General features: G+C 35.1%; 1 protein-coding gene across 1 annotated transcript; it reads right to left on the minus strand.

Annotated features, from left to right (window-relative positions):
- Positions 1-482: 482 nt before the first annotated feature.
- Positions 483-15347, minus strand: LOC113394567 (sodium leak channel NALCN). Its single transcript, XM_026631918.2, has 35 exons — positions 15067-15347; positions 14771-14956; positions 14426-14649; positions 14148-14276; positions 13919-14064; positions 13722-13830; positions 13433-13632; positions 13130-13290; positions 12498-12665; positions 12116-12307; positions 11569-11706; positions 11289-11495; positions 10618-10883; positions 10206-10331; positions 9810-9998; positions 9204-9383; positions 8089-8209; positions 7886-8017; positions 7642-7809; positions 7180-7247; positions 6943-7083; positions 5881-6001; positions 5538-5671; positions 5119-5284; positions 4759-4953; positions 4455-4672; positions 3743-3966; positions 3368-3504; positions 3154-3290; positions 2660-2819; positions 2483-2584; positions 1825-1888; positions 1340-1430; positions 1191-1270; positions 483-626 (listed from the first exon to the last, which is right to left on the minus strand). Exons 1-35 carry the CDS (start codon positions 15166-15168, stop codon positions 514-516), a joined length of 5295 nt encoding a protein of 1764 aa, XP_026487703.1. The 5' UTR covers positions 15169-15347; the 3' UTR covers positions 483-513.
- Positions 15348-15585: the final 238 nt, after the last annotated feature.

The raw sequence follows: 15585 nt of genomic DNA on the forward strand, positions 1-15585 counted from the left end.
TACGGTGAACATCCAACATGTAACTCATTTATGTACCGAGTATTCATTTTGAAATGAACAAAAATCTAAACTATTTGTTGAAAATATGAAATAAAATATAGGAAACACAAATTATAATTCGTATTAGACTTTTCTGCAATTAAATAATCTTAACTTATTCATAAAAAAATGACATGCCGAGGTAGTGAGATGATAAAAAGCTAACACACTGAAGACATTGTTTAGTAATTATTATAGTGATTATTATTATATATTATTATATACCCTTTTAATTGATTCTAAAATCGTATCAATTTACCCTTATTATTAATTCAAAAGTTTTATATCCAACCTTATACAAAATGAATATTGTTAGATTTTAAAATAAAATAATTTGAGATTTATTTAAACTTTTATTCAACCCTTTAAATACACAGACATCGAATCGCTTTCTACGTATTAAAAAAGGGGCACTCGAACTAGTTAAAAACTCGACTAAACTAGATGCCCCCGAAGTGCCGTCGCCGCCGCCGCCTACAGCGCGGCGAGCTGCGCGCCCCACCACGAGTGCACGTCGTGCAGCGCCGCCTGCGCCGCGTGCGAGCTCTGCGCGCTGCGACTGTTGCTCTTGCCCGGCGCGGCCGGCGCTGGCGGACCGCTCATATTATATTAATATGACGCATTCGTGTGCAGCCATTCTAGGCATGGGCGACATCCGATTTTTGTAAAATCGGTTGTGTAACGGGTATTTGAATTAAATATCGGTGTTGACATCCGATTTCAGATGTCGCCCTGTCTCTGTTTAACTTTACATTGTACGATATGTGAGAGAGAGATGAAACGAATGTGATATCGAAATCGGTTTAACATTCGCAGTTGAAGAGAAATAAGGGGGAATATTTCATGAGTTTAATAATATCGTACTTTGAATGCTTTGACGTACCACAACGATATTGATAGTTTTTTAGATGCGGTGGAAACGGTTGCTCGGCAACATTAAATCGATGACATCGGATATATTCCGACGACATCCGATTTTAATTAGTTTCGATATATCGAACACATGTCTAATTCATTCATTCGTGTGCGGTGTATCGAGTTATGTACTCGATAATCCGCCCAACACTTTCATTTTTAATTAAAATATCAAGTCGCACTAATCGTCGTAATCGTTAAATATTGAAATATTTATACACTGAGCAGTAACTTACGAGTTGTTGTTTTCTTATTCAGAGCCGGATGTGGGTCGCTCAGCGTTGGTTGTAAATATTTCTTCACTGGGCTTTCGGGTCTGTAAATTGTAAAAATATATTGAAGGGCAACTAAACGAAACCTATTTTTTTTATTGAAATTTACTAACCTCGGTATCGTCATTAATGGTAAACCCGATCTTTTAAATTGACTTTTGCCAGATGAACGCTTAGGCTGAATATCTAGCGATGATACAACGTCTGAAAATTAACAATAAAGTTTAACTAAATAATTAATGTCCGTGTTATCAATTTCAAACAAAGTGGCATTCTTTACGGAGACCAGACTATATATATACCTGGCTCTACGGAGAGCCGTAGAGCACAAGTATGCGCGCAAACAGAGGCACTCTCTACTCACTCATAATTGGATACACTCGGAGAGTTCATTCCAGGTTTACGAACGATAACGTAAGCACGGAATTGAAAACATTACCAACTGCCTTTAGAGTTGAGACTGCTATAGATATAAGATAAACTTGATGAATAACTGAAGCTAGCCCAATTTGAGCTTTGAATTCAATACTACGGATCTGCAGATAAGCTAGCCACTAAATGACAAGATTAACGAGACATTTAACCTAACAATACTTACTTGACATAATTGGTTGAGATGTTGATTCGGTAATTTCTGTACGACCGACATTCGCACTGGTTTGCTGAAATTGTGGTTAGGTTACAATTTAAAGGTTTCTTGTGGGTAAATTGAACTAATTAATAATGTAATAGTAACACAAGTATAGATTTATTCCCTCACGAAGACGTGGATCTCCACGTTGAATTATTATAGTGCGTGTGGCGTGTATTAGTTGTTTACAAGATATGTTAGTGTGCATGAGACGGCTAAGAGTAGAATCAACAAAAATATTAAAATTAGGTTATATTCGTTTGTTAAGTTTATTTTATTATAACTTAATTAATTTTAACATGGAGTGGCACGCTTTCAATACTGAAGAGATATTTACTTACACACTATTCCAATCGAAGAAAAAATAGAGATAAACCAAACCATAGATCAAAATATTCCATGCGATTTGCTAATAAATCTGCTATATTATGCACTACGTTAATTTTTAATTAATACAATAATTTATGTTCTGATAACAGCCTCGCAGACGTTTCATTAGATACATCAGATTTTAAATTTTTTATTAATTTTAGCAATCCCAGCTGACCGGTTAATATACACGGTAACATTGTTATAAAGTTCACTATAGTCGAACATTGGGTCGAAAACAAAACATGAACATTACCTGAGCTTCTGTTTCTTGTTTCTCCTTTTCCTTCTCGCTGTTGAATTCTAACGGTTGCTCATTTGTTTTTCTTAAACCAGCAATCAGGCTTGTTTGTTGTTTCTATAAAATTTATTACCACGTCTTAGGAGTTCATTTTATTTGATTTGTTTTTTTTTCTCAAATAAAGTTACTTACACTGCTATTAGCGCGGATTTTCTTCAAACAGCCTTCGAGCCATGTTCGTATAGTTTGCTTAGCCACCTCTTCCTCAATAAGAAATTCAAATTCTTCTCGTGCCAATAGCTCCTCCATTTGCAAAGACTTTCGAATATCCACTGTACGATAGGACAGCATACTGAAACAAACGCTTGGCTTAAAAAGAGCAATGATATACAAGATCGAATTAAGCCAAGTCAAGGCCACTAGGGTTCAGAGTTGCCAATATGAACAAACGGAGACTGCTATTGTTCACGATGAACATATTACCATATATATGATATTTGGATCTACACAAATATTTAAAATCAAACAACAACTTCTAAGCTTCAGAAATACATGAGAATGCAGAAATATAATAAAATATGTAGACCAAAAACTTTTAGTAAACTGTTTAAAGATATTGTGATGTCAAAAATAAAAAATAAAAGCTGAATTATTATAAATTATACTGATATTTGATGATCACTCACTTGATAACATCGTGGAAAGTCACGTCTTCGCCATTGTGGAGCCTTTCAAGTTCATAGCACATGTACTTGAATAGAAGTCGTTCCTTATGCGTGTCACACTCGAGGCGGCCTTTCAATAAGCGTAATATAAACTTTACCTAAAAGTTCGTAATCACAAATTAGGTAATTAATTTCTTTTTTAAACAAATCGAAGTGTATTTTTTTGAAGCTATACCTTTTTCACAGGGATCACGCCTTTTTGATGAACATCTACAATGTTCCATGTATTTTGGAAATTCCTTATGTCGGCATACGAGAGCAGGGCATCTTCTTCATTGGAATAAAATAAAGAGAAATTCTCCATGATAATAGCTGCAAAATATCAAGTTCTTAATACATGGATTGTGTTTGCAGCTACCTTGCACAACGATAACTTAACAAAGACAAAATATTGTGTATGGACTTCGGATAACAGTAAAGCTGTCTCTAAATCCTCTATCAAATGTCATTTAGAATCTCACTCGTGAACTGTTGAATACTGAGTTACAAATGGCATTAGTCAGAAATGCTGAAAGCAAGCTAAGCAGATAGAAAAGCACAAGGCGCGCACCCACGAGCAGGTTGAGCACGATGTAGGTGATGATGACGTAGAAGGTGCAGAAGTAGGCGAGCGAGGCCGTGAAGTTCCCGCAGTCGGTCTCCCAGTAGTTGTCAGCGGGCGTGCAGTACGGCGGCGCCACCATGCAGTCGTGCATGATCTTGTTCCAGTCCTCGCCCGTCACGATGCGGAACAACATCGCCACGCTGTGGATCGGCGAGTTGAAGTTCGCCCGCCTGACCGAGTCGTGACATTTATTACAGACTTAACTATATTATTAGAAAACCGTCCTTAATATGAAAAGAAATCAATTGATACATAATAAAGAGGTGCTTTAATAAGTAAATACTTCATTTTAAAGGTATCGCGAGAGCTTACCTTGCCATAGGATGAGTAAAGTTTTACTTGGTGGCTTTGCGCAAAACCGACTTGATAAATACTTACGGTATTTTACGGCACTTATTTTACTTCTAAGAAGCACTACTTATTATTATTGCGTTTGAAGAGGGAGTAGCCCGTGTAACTACAGGCACAAGGAAATTACATTTTATCACCCAAGTCAGTGGCATTTAACACAAAATTGACATGTTACGCACGTATGTAAAGAATGGGTCATATTTCTTACAAAGCCTCATTGTTTTCAGACGGCAGTGACCATTTACCACCAGGTGTCTCATTTGCCTTTCCGTCTGTATATTACAAATAAGAACCAAGTTAGAATTACCTTCCTATGCCTTCGCCGTATTTCACGTTTCCGAACACGATGGTACCGGCGAGCGCGTAAAAGAACACGAGCAGGAACATGCCGAATATGATGAAGAAGCTCTTGCACACGCTGACGCCCACCGTCAGCATCAACATCTTCAGCGTCGTGTGTTTGCCGGTTATCGTGAAAAACCGCAGGATAACCACCATGAAGCCGACGAAGTACGAAAGATCGTTCTGAAATGTAAAAAATGAAACTGAGACGTCGACTACAACATAAAAATATATAGTGATGCAGCGTCCCGCAGTCGCGGAGGTGTCACCTGCAGCGTGAAGTGCATGAATATCCAGATGCAGCCGGCGACGGTGACGAGCAGGTCGTAGCGGTTGCGGCGGCTCTGCCAGTAGCCGCGCGGCGTGAAGGCGATGGTCTTGAGCAGCACCTCCACCACGAACACCAGCGTCAGCAGCGCCGACGTCAGCGCCAGCCGCTCCGTGTTGGACGAGTGCCGCGACCACTGCACGTGCCACCCACGCATTCACTTAATAACTCAATCCATAGTACTCAGTACTGAGATGAGGCTTTACCCAGCAATGGGAAATTGGATTTTATAATTTTATTTTTTTAATTAGGCATTAAAATTATAATTACAATATATATATTATATAAATATAATACAAACCGTTACTGCCAATAGACCACTGTTGATCAGCACGACGATTGCAATGACCCTTTTAAAGGTCAAATTCTGGGTGACATCGTATGCGAATGCACGCACCTTCCTGCCATCTGGACGGGGGGGTAAATGTAAAGGCTGCGCTATTTTCAGTCTCTTCTTAAGATCACACCTGGGAAAACAAATCGTTTAAATAAAAAAAAAAGTTTTACAGGGTACAGAGTTTTAGTGTGATACATCTCTTATAAAACATAAGAAAAGTATTAAATATGTACTAAGTAGACATTCAAATTAAATGTATACATATACAAATATATATTTGGCTTTCCACATCTCGTTTAACCTAACGATAATGTGAGGCATGCAATTTTTACGTTAGCGAAGGTCAATGACTTGCTGAGAATATATTATACGTGTAAACTCACCATCGTCTCTGATCGACAGTCAATAAAGCAGTTCCTTTATTTTCAGAATAGTTTGCTATGACCACGCCAACGAACAATGTCAATCCAATCATACAGCCCAAAAATATGTACACGTGTATGTAGATGGCGTGCACCTAGAACATATAATCAATCGATAGCCATACATACGATAACATATAAACAATTAGTTATAGTCGTTAATCGTAACGCAATAAAAACATTACCTAAAAAAAAATAAAGCCGGTATTGTTCAATTCAATTTGTTTTTCAGTAATTTTCTTTGAAATATTTATTATGATGTTGTAATTGATAATATATTAAGATGTAATCAATAGATGCTCACCGGACCCAAAGCTTTTATAAGAACATCACGAACATCTAACCATCCCTTAAACGAGAGCACTTCGAATAGAGTTAACAACGCATCGCCGATGTTATCGAAATTAAATCGCTTCGGATTAGCCCTGCAAAAGTTAAAATCATATAAATCAATCGCAAAAAAAAAAACATTTATTTCTATCTACAAGTTATTTATTTACTTATAACTAAACAAGAGTACAATAAACAAGTATAATTATAACGTTGACAATATTATATTTAAGCCAATGTAATCATAATGCTAATCATCAATCAATGCTAATAAATCTTTCCTTTTCAAATCCCTTTATATAGTGAATGAGAAATAGATTATTTATAACCTATTCCAATGGAAGGAGTATATAATGCACCATAGAGAGGACGAATATAGCTTTATTTATAAGAAAATACTATTCTGATAAATATTTATATCTACTTTAATTTTACTTCCGTGTTCAGATAACAAGTTTGTGGATATCCAAAACAAAATGGAAAAAATCATAATTCGTATATTTCACAGTAATGCACTTTTATCTTCGAATCAATTTCATGTTAAGTATAGAGAGTTAAAATTGTTTTTGAATAGGTTTTATATAATTTGCAATGATTGTTTTTTATGGCGAATCTTGTAAACTGAATTAGAACCTTTTCTTCTTGTCAGTTTCGTTAATAGTGCATTTTAATGGTAGGACGAGGATCCTCAACCATAGACATGAAACTTTGTATATAAAAGTTTGTTTAAAAAAGTGTATTTTACTAATTTATTTTTAAAGAGCACACTAGTAACTGGACAATAATTAATTTATAGGTTCTAAGTCAAAAGATGTCAAGTGACGTCACATGCTAGACCGTCCAACGTAAAACGTCACTGTTTTCAGTAATAGCAGTAGAGATATTTAAATGATTCTTTCAACTTATTATTTCATTTTACTTAAATTTTTACTATTTTAGTATAAAAAAATTAACAATAAAAATTATTTCATTTCTTACAGTATCATAAGTTACAATATCATATCAGAAACGGCTTCATTTTAAAAATAATACAGACCAGACTCTAGGCACCAGCATAGACGGGAAGGTCTCGTTGGGTCCGGGTCGCAGCTTCATCTTCGTGACGAACACTCGTCTCATGAACACGCCCACGCAATCCTCGCGACGCGTTATCGTCGGATCGTTGCACCGAGCCAACCTAAGGACGAAGAATTGTTATTTCAAAACTAAATATTTAACATTTACAATATTCATTTATAGTTACATATTTGTTGTTATAGAAAGTAAATTTTACCTTCCTCCGTATAATTGTACCCCATAGCTCGCGAAAACGAACATCAAGAGTATCAGCAGTGTCGATACCTGCAAATATATTTGCTTTACTTTTCGACATCGATTATTATATACACGACATTAATTAAACAGAACTTTTGCACTTTAGCACTTTGACTTCGAATATATTCTCGATTTTTAATCTATGCTCCTCGGATATAATCTAAGAGTTCCTAAGGAGCTCTTCTAATTGCCGTAATTGTTGGAATTCTTTGCGAAATTTATTTTACAGTGAAAATAATTCAATAATTAATTCTACAGTGAAAACAACAAAACACGGTCCATTTCTTAGCTACGATGATATATAATATAGGGATTTACTAAAATGGTGTATAATCATTAATCGTACATCAAACTAGAAGTCAGCAATTTTGTTCAAAAATATTTATGTGATAGTGTTATATAGTCATCCGTAGAAACATACCAGCAGGATCTCCTTGAAGCCGCGACACAGCTCGTAGACCACCTTGCGCATGTGCGGCACGAGCGTGAAGATGCGCAGCGGCCGCACGCAGCGCAGGATCATCAGCATCTGGGCGGCCGAGCCCGGCGGCACGCGCAGCGGCATCCAGCACAGGAACGTCAGCGACACCTGCGCCGGCGTGGTGGCGGTGGATGACTAAATCCAGAAAATTGCGGAGTGAAAGGGCGTCGGTTACTTTACTTACGATGTAAATAAATACATCCAGTACGGCCGCGGCGTCTTTGAGGTAAGCTTTCGGTGTGAAGAACAATCCGTCCGCTAAAATCTTTAACGCCAGCTCCAAGCTCATGAAAACTACAAATCCGTATTCTGCAATCTGTTAAAAAATATATATGTTACTAAACGGAAGGCTGGCTAAATTCAGATTAAATTTGTATTATAACGTACCTGTAGCACAAAATTTTCCATAACTCTATAAGTTGGCGTTTCGAACATCATTGACAGACACGATAACGTAGTAACCATGATCATAACCCAGTCCAAATATGTAACGAGGCCAAGGAAATTGCTAAAACAAAAAAAGTTAAACTGTGGGTTAAAAAGTATAAACCAATTTTTAATGACGACCTCCGTGGTCGAGTAGTGTGTACACTGATTTTCATGGGTACGCCACTCCGAGGTCCGCGGTTCGATTCCCGGCCGAGTCGATGTAGAAAAAGTTAATTAGTTTTCTATGTTGTCCTGGGTTTAGGTATATGTGGTACCGTCGTTACTTCTGATTTTTCATAACACAAGTGCTTTAGCTACTTACATTGGTATCAGAGTAATGTATGTGATGTTGTCCAATATTTATTTATGTATTATTCTATTTCATTGCGCGGAAGTGAAGATAAATATACATTTGATATACATATTCCACACGATCAACGGATAACTCCCCTACCTTATGTACTATGTTGTTGTTGTTATATAAGTAATATACTACCTATAAAAAACAAGAGAAAAAATAAAAGTCCAAAGAATATCTTTGCGTTAAAAAGAAAACAAATCTATCTATTAAAATTAATAATGATGTGTGACACTTACAAAAGTATCATTCGTTACTGGATATTCATAAAGCTATAGTCTATTCCAACCACAAGAGGACAAAAGCCAAATAAACAATATTTGACATCGAATTGCCGCGATATCATTCGTGAAAAGCTTGAATAATTAATTTATAATATCATTCATTGTGGTCTTGCGAAAAAATGGACTTTTGAACGACGACGAAACTGTTATCAGAACTTTAGAAGTAAAATTAAAGTGCATATTAGTTATTTAGTGGAATAGATTATAAATAAAGATACATCAGTCACGAACTGTTAGTAGTGCACAATATAGCTGAACTTTTATCATATTGCGTGGCATACGTACGTACGTGTTTATCTTTATTCCTTCTTCGATTCGAATAGACTACACTAATTTCGTACTTTTCCCATTATTAGCTAAACAATGGTCAGTGTTGTTTGTTTACCTTAATCTTCGTTTAATTATAATGGACTATAGTAACGCATACTCACTGGAAGCTCTTGTAATGCACTTTCCTCTCGTTGCCGGTGACGGGGTCGCGCAGGCGCGCGTCGTACCGCGCGTCCACGATGGCGCGACAGATCTTGCGGAAGCGGGACTCCCGGGGCACGATCAGCAGCGGCGTGTCGAACAACGGGTGGTTCTCACGCAGGTCTTCCTCGCGCTGGTTGCTGCCGCGGATCATTCATAATATTCATAGAGATTCTAATCTCCTTAGCATATTCTCAATATTAACAAACTTAAGTTATCAGAACATTTAGTAGTAGTTCGTTGTACATTTGCCATAACATTAATCTCAATACTTCTTCGTCACCAAAAACAATTTATCATTGTTAATAAAATATAAGTTTTGAGTCCTGGGGTATAGAAAGGTATTTTATTAGATTATGGTAATTTTCTACCGGTACTCCAAAATATACGATATGCTGTACAAAAAACTAAATTACAGGATGTAAATGTGTTGTTTAAAAACCAAATCGACTTTCGCACAAGTTGAATAATAAAAAAAATCAGTAATTAAATGTTTTAATTAGAAGAAATCGATTTGTTTTTATTTACTTTTATCTTTGCACGCAGTAGCGCGCACAGGGGCGTACCGTCTCATCTCGGCCTGCTGGCGCTTGGCCTGCAGCAGGCGGATGTCGAGGTAGGGCGGGCGCGCGCGCGACGACGGCACGACGCGCGACGCGGCGCCGATGTCGCCGTTCTCCAGCAGGTGCTCGTACGTCTGCTTCAGCTTGATCGAGCCGCTGCGGACCGACCGACGGATAGATCGCGAGCCGAATCTTGGGATTGGTAGATGATTCCGATATAACCACGAGCGACCGATCGATTACGATTTCACATTTAATTTGAAGTTTAAGCTAAACGGTATGACTTTTGATGAATTATAACTATACAGGCATTCAATTGAGACAATTTAATATTGAGATACTGACGGGGATCAATCGATTCATATTATTAGAAAAATATAAAAGGTTCAATATATTTACTTTTTCTGGTCGACGCGTAGTTGTTTAGCGCTGGACACTGTTCCTTGAGATTTGAGACCGGACTTCCCTCCCGTCGCCAGCATGGCTGAATCCCCGAGTACCAGACGACGGTGGTTATTAGAATCGCTAAAATGTATAAGTTTGTATTATTATTGAGTATTTTACGTGATAAATTTGAGTAGCAATACAAGATTGAACAAAAAATAAAAGTACCTCAAACAAAATAAAGAACGCTACCTGAAAATTAAAAGGAAATAAAATAAATAAACAAATGCTAAAATAATACCAGTACATCCAACATATTAACAGTAAATACTTGCGCGTTTAGATTTTAATATAAATAAAATTTTAAGTTAATAACGATCACTATACACAATATACACAAAAAAAGTAGGAGGGTTTAAGGACTCGCTTGATAATGGACGCAACGACGTGTCTCCGGAGCGCGGAACTCGGGCGCTGCGAGGGCGGCGCCACGGTGAGCGTCTTGACGAGGCACCGCTTGCGGTAGGGGAAGGCGATCTTATCCACGCCGATGTACTCGAAGGCGCGCCGCGACAGGTCGCCGGGCGGCAGGCGCGCGCCCCCCGCGCCCGCCGCCGCGCCCCCCGCCGCCGCGCCCGCCTCCTCGTCGCCGTCCACCTCGCACACGAACTGCCGCATGAACGACTCGCGCACCTGGACGGAGATGAGTTTATAATGAGTTACAATATAAAACTCTTAGACAAGTTACATTTAGATTACCTATTAATCACGGCCAAAACGAAGTTATCAATGTAGACCAGTAAAAACCATAAAATATATTATAAATTCGACCACTACTTGTAAAGCGCTACTGTAAAATAAGGGTAGGTCTAAGGCCCAATCAAAATTAAAAGTATTATTTTTTTTATTTTATTTTAAATAAAAATTAAAATAATATTAAAAAATTAGCGGAGTTAGGTTGTTTTGGTAAAATTGTAAGTGCTCTTTAGAGACTTCTTTTTTCCAGGGTATTTAAATATGTACGCATAACATCACCCTACATTGTTTTTTTTCTTTCTTCTAAACTAAAGTGTTTATTGGTTGTTTGAAACTGTTTACCTTTGGTAAAATAAAATCGCCCGGTACTTTGTGCAGTTTGGTCATTTGTGGACTGTCTGGAAATTTTTCAAATATCCTGAGACGAAATGGCAGACTCTCTTTTATTTCGGCACTTTGTTGTCGATATCTTAGTTGCTTTAGTTTTTTAATATCCTCATCCAGTTCTAAATTATCTAAAATTACAGCCACGAAAAGCGATAGCACGATCTGGAAAATAAAAACTTGATCATATACTATAACCAGAAATATTTCTGCAGTGTAAATAAAAATAATATCTCACCAGTGTCACAAACAAGTGATATAGTATAAAGTAGATGGCAACGAGAGGGGTGAGTGTTTGACTCGTCCGGACCATGGTTTCATCCATAACCTCCACCCAAGCTTCTTGAGTTAATATTTGAAACATAGACATAAAAGCCTGAAAATGTAAAAAACGTATAAACAAATAAAGAGGAATGTTTTATATATGTTAAGGATAACGTTATATATAAAGTAGGAGTACAGTGAAGTAGAAATGGGAAAAAAAGGTGCAAAGCCAATAGCTTGTGATTTCCACAACATTAATGACGACATAGTAGGAAACAAGAAGAAATTTGAACAACAGGCCCAGGCTCAATAAGCCATATATTGATAAGAAACTTACCAAGGCTTAACTAAAATGATGAATAAAGCTTATGTTAATTTATTTTATATTTTAAAATAGTAAATGTCAATATGTATCGATAAAACCCAGTCCTTTTCTATTAGCTGTTTGTATTTTTCATATGGCAAGTTCATAAAGATGATCCAGCTGTTCATGTATATATTATATTAAATGAAATAGTTACCTCTGGAAATGTTTCGAACTTTGTGAATTCGCAGAGAAAGCAAAACAATTGCATTGATATAGAAGAACTTATTATAAGTAAGCACATGGTAAATATGATGAGGCTGCCCAATTTTTTTCCTGGTCCAAAAATCTTGTAAACAAATCCTTCCAATAGAGGTGAAGCTTTAATAAGACGCACAATACGAAGGACCTGAAATTATGAAATAATAATATTTTTTTGTTTTAGAATTTTAACAACATTTCATACTTGATATAGTAATTGTGTATATTTTCTATTGTACTACGCAAAGTTTCGGTATAGAAAATAGTTGCATTAAACAGTTTAGATTTCGACAACCCAATCTTAGATTAAAATACATAATCAATATTTAAATACATACCTGAAAATATGTGAATCCAGACATGTAAAGTTGAGGTAGAATGTGAATTGTAGTGCCAATAGCTAGAAGAAGTTCAAACTTATGAACCGAATGTTTAAAGTAACCTTTCCAACCCAGACACCATATTTTTATTAAAGCTTCTAGGTCCAAAAAAATTGTAAAAGCAATCTGAAAATATATAAAAAAATAATTATATATAGGTAATTTGATAAGAGGCATTCAAGTGTAATGTGAGCAGAATTTTAGTAATAATTATCCCTGCCTACTCTTGTCAGTTATAGGAAGCAAAGCTAATTAATACAATACATCCCCCCCCCCTTTGCTTATATAAAAATTGCTAATTATATTTTTTTATCTGTTTTGGTTTCTCTATTGTTATTGATGAAATTTAAGTCTATAAGGAATTTGTTGACAATAGAGAATGTACAGTCATTTATTATTTATTCAATGATTCCATGAAATTACTGACTTACTAACAATTACTTAAATATTATATTCTTAACATATAAACTTTATCATTATTTGTTCTATTGATAAATTTGATATATTGAGTATAAAAAACCTTTTTAGTTGAATATGTCAGAAATCATTGTAATTTATAAATTTTATAAAAAATATTTTGCAAATAGTACCTCAATGTAATAATATTTCTCATAAAAGAACTCCCGTGGGTTATCGTCGTGTTTAAAATTCATAGTTGCTGTGATAATACCATTGGCCAAAACAACACCCATAACTATAAGACGAAAGTATGCTGATCGCAACATTTTGTGAAATATTTCTGGTGCACTCCCTAAAAACAGGCAAATTAATTAGTTAATTAGTGTTATCAAAGAAATATTAATTGAAGGTAGTCTATGATGTGTATATATTATCTAATACATATATATTTATTTATTGAAGAAATCTAATAGAATCAAATTTTAAATCTTTACCTGAATGTTTATTTTCATCGATAGTAACTAATTTCCAGCCATTATCATCACCAGTGAAGAATTGTGTAGTGCTCCCTTTTGTTATTGGATTCCTCACACCCCACATTTGTTGAAACTGCACTCTTATTTCATTGAATGTCTCGGTAATAACTGCTATAAAGACATTTTTGACTAGCCAGGCCAAGAAGAATATCATTGTACTAAAATTAAAAAATATGATATATACATTTTATTATTGCAATTTTTGTATTGTATACATTTTAATCACAGATGACAAAAGGTTTTTTACCTGAAATAAAGAGCTGACCTCCAAGTTGGTAAAGAATCAATAGCTCTGTACATTATAAAAACCCATCCTTCTTGGGATGATGCCTGATAAACAGTGAACAAACTTGTAGCTGCAAATATAAAGGTGATACATTACAGGTTTTATTTATTAAATGAAAAATGTTTGTTGTTGTTTCTGTATTCAATATTATTTATTACCAAATTCCTCAAATCCATTGAATCCCATTATATATTTTGACAAATTAAGCTTAATACATTTCATTCCAGCAGGACATTGGTAGCCAGAGTTTGGTTCGGGAGAGCAAAATGTATCTGGTATGGCTAGTGAGTTGATGGTTATTTCACTAAAAAAAAAAGTTAATTAAATACACAGGAACATTATTACTTAACAAAAATTTTAAAAAATCTTATTATACTGTTGACTGACTTTGGATTGGTAGTATTTCGAACACAGTGATGAGTTAACTCTCCAAAAAATTGTACCCCTAACAAGCTGTATAGGGACATGAAGAAAAGGAAAAAAAGAGTAACATTGTATATTTGTTGGCTTGATCTCCTGCAAAGAAAAAAAAGTATTAGGAAATTAATTCCTTAGGCACCTTACCACAATTTTTCTTTTTACTACATAATATGCTCTTGTATATGTTTATATAAATTGAAAATTTTATTTTAATTATATTCCAATACTATTATATTCGCACTTACTTAAATATTTGATTGATTCTTGATTTTGGCATAGAGAACTTTAAAAATACCCTTAAAAATCTGATCATTATAAGAGGTCTTGGAGCTCTTAATATACTCAAATAACTATATCTTGGCACAATTCCAGTCAACTCAAACATTTGAAGCAAAACTGACACCCAGAGAAAGAAAACCATGGAAGCATCAAATTGGCACCAATGATCTTTTAGGTAAGCAACATCACCCTGTTGAGAGAATATTATACCAAAATTTTATTGGAATAATTTTAAAAAATAATAAAAGTTAAGTGTCTCTTAAATAAATTAATCTTTTTTTTTAAATATTAATAAAAGAAAAACTCCATACCTTAAGAATTCCTCTTATATGCATTTTGGCAATCATTTCAGCTGTAAATAATAGTGTAACACAACAATCAACTGCAAATGTTACAGTTTGAAGGTAAGGATATTTTTCAAATGATTTTGGTGTATTTAACGAAACAGACATCAAACTGAGGAGAGCACAAAATCTTAAAATTCTCCGAACCCATAACTGTAAATAAAAATATTATATTCATATTTATAATGTTATCCTCAGCCTCTAGACTACTCCTCTGTAAACTATGGGGAGCAACGTTTTTTACAATGATTAAAAATACTTACTTTATTTACCCATTCAATATCAGCACTCTCATTGAGTGATTCTTCTGGGCCATAATCCGCTAGCACTGGCTCCCCTTTCAGACTTTGTTTACGCCCCAACATTTTGATTTTATTAATTTTAGAACTAACTATATTTTTCGGCAACAGCTTGAAAAGATTTCTTAGCACTTCTATATCGTTTATAATTCATACTTCAAAGCAAAATAATAAAAAAAATAATTATAATAGGTTTTAGTATTTGAAAAATTAACTTTTAGTAGTATTGATTATTTTGAATAATGACAATTATGAATTGACAAATTAGTTAAAAGTGACTGATGACAAAAGTCTTACCATAACCCAAATTTGTGCAACATATTTCATTAAATTAATAGTATTCTTACGAAATTGCTATGAAAATGCCTCGTAATTATATATTATTTATTAAATTTAATATCTTATAATAAATAACTAGAAACATAAAACTAATAAACAGTTAGAACACTTTTATGTTTCTTACGTATTTGATTTTTATATTTT

This window comes from Vanessa tameamea, chromosome 4 (genome assembly GCF_037043105.1).
Source record: "Vanessa tameamea isolate UH-Manoa-2023 chromosome 4, ilVanTame1 primary haplotype, whole genome shotgun sequence".
In the NCBI taxonomy this organism is placed as follows: domain Eukaryota; kingdom Metazoa; phylum Arthropoda; class Insecta; order Lepidoptera; family Nymphalidae; genus Vanessa; species Vanessa tameamea.

Bases quoted from the DNA above. Each gene is read 5' to 3' on its own strand.
- LOC113394567 (XM_026631918.2), bottom strand. From the start codon at position 15,168: ATGTTGGGGCGTAAACAAAGTCTGAAAGGGGAGCCAGTGCTAGCGGAT. The intron at 6,002-6,942 runs GTCTGTATTATT...TAACTTTTGCAG, and splicing joins ATGCTGGTGCCTAGAGTCTG to GGCTAATCCGAAGCGATTTA. The intron at 4,673-4,758 runs GTGACACCTCCG...TTTACATTTCAG, and splicing joins TCATGCACTTCACGCTGCAG to AACGATCTTTCGTACTTCGT.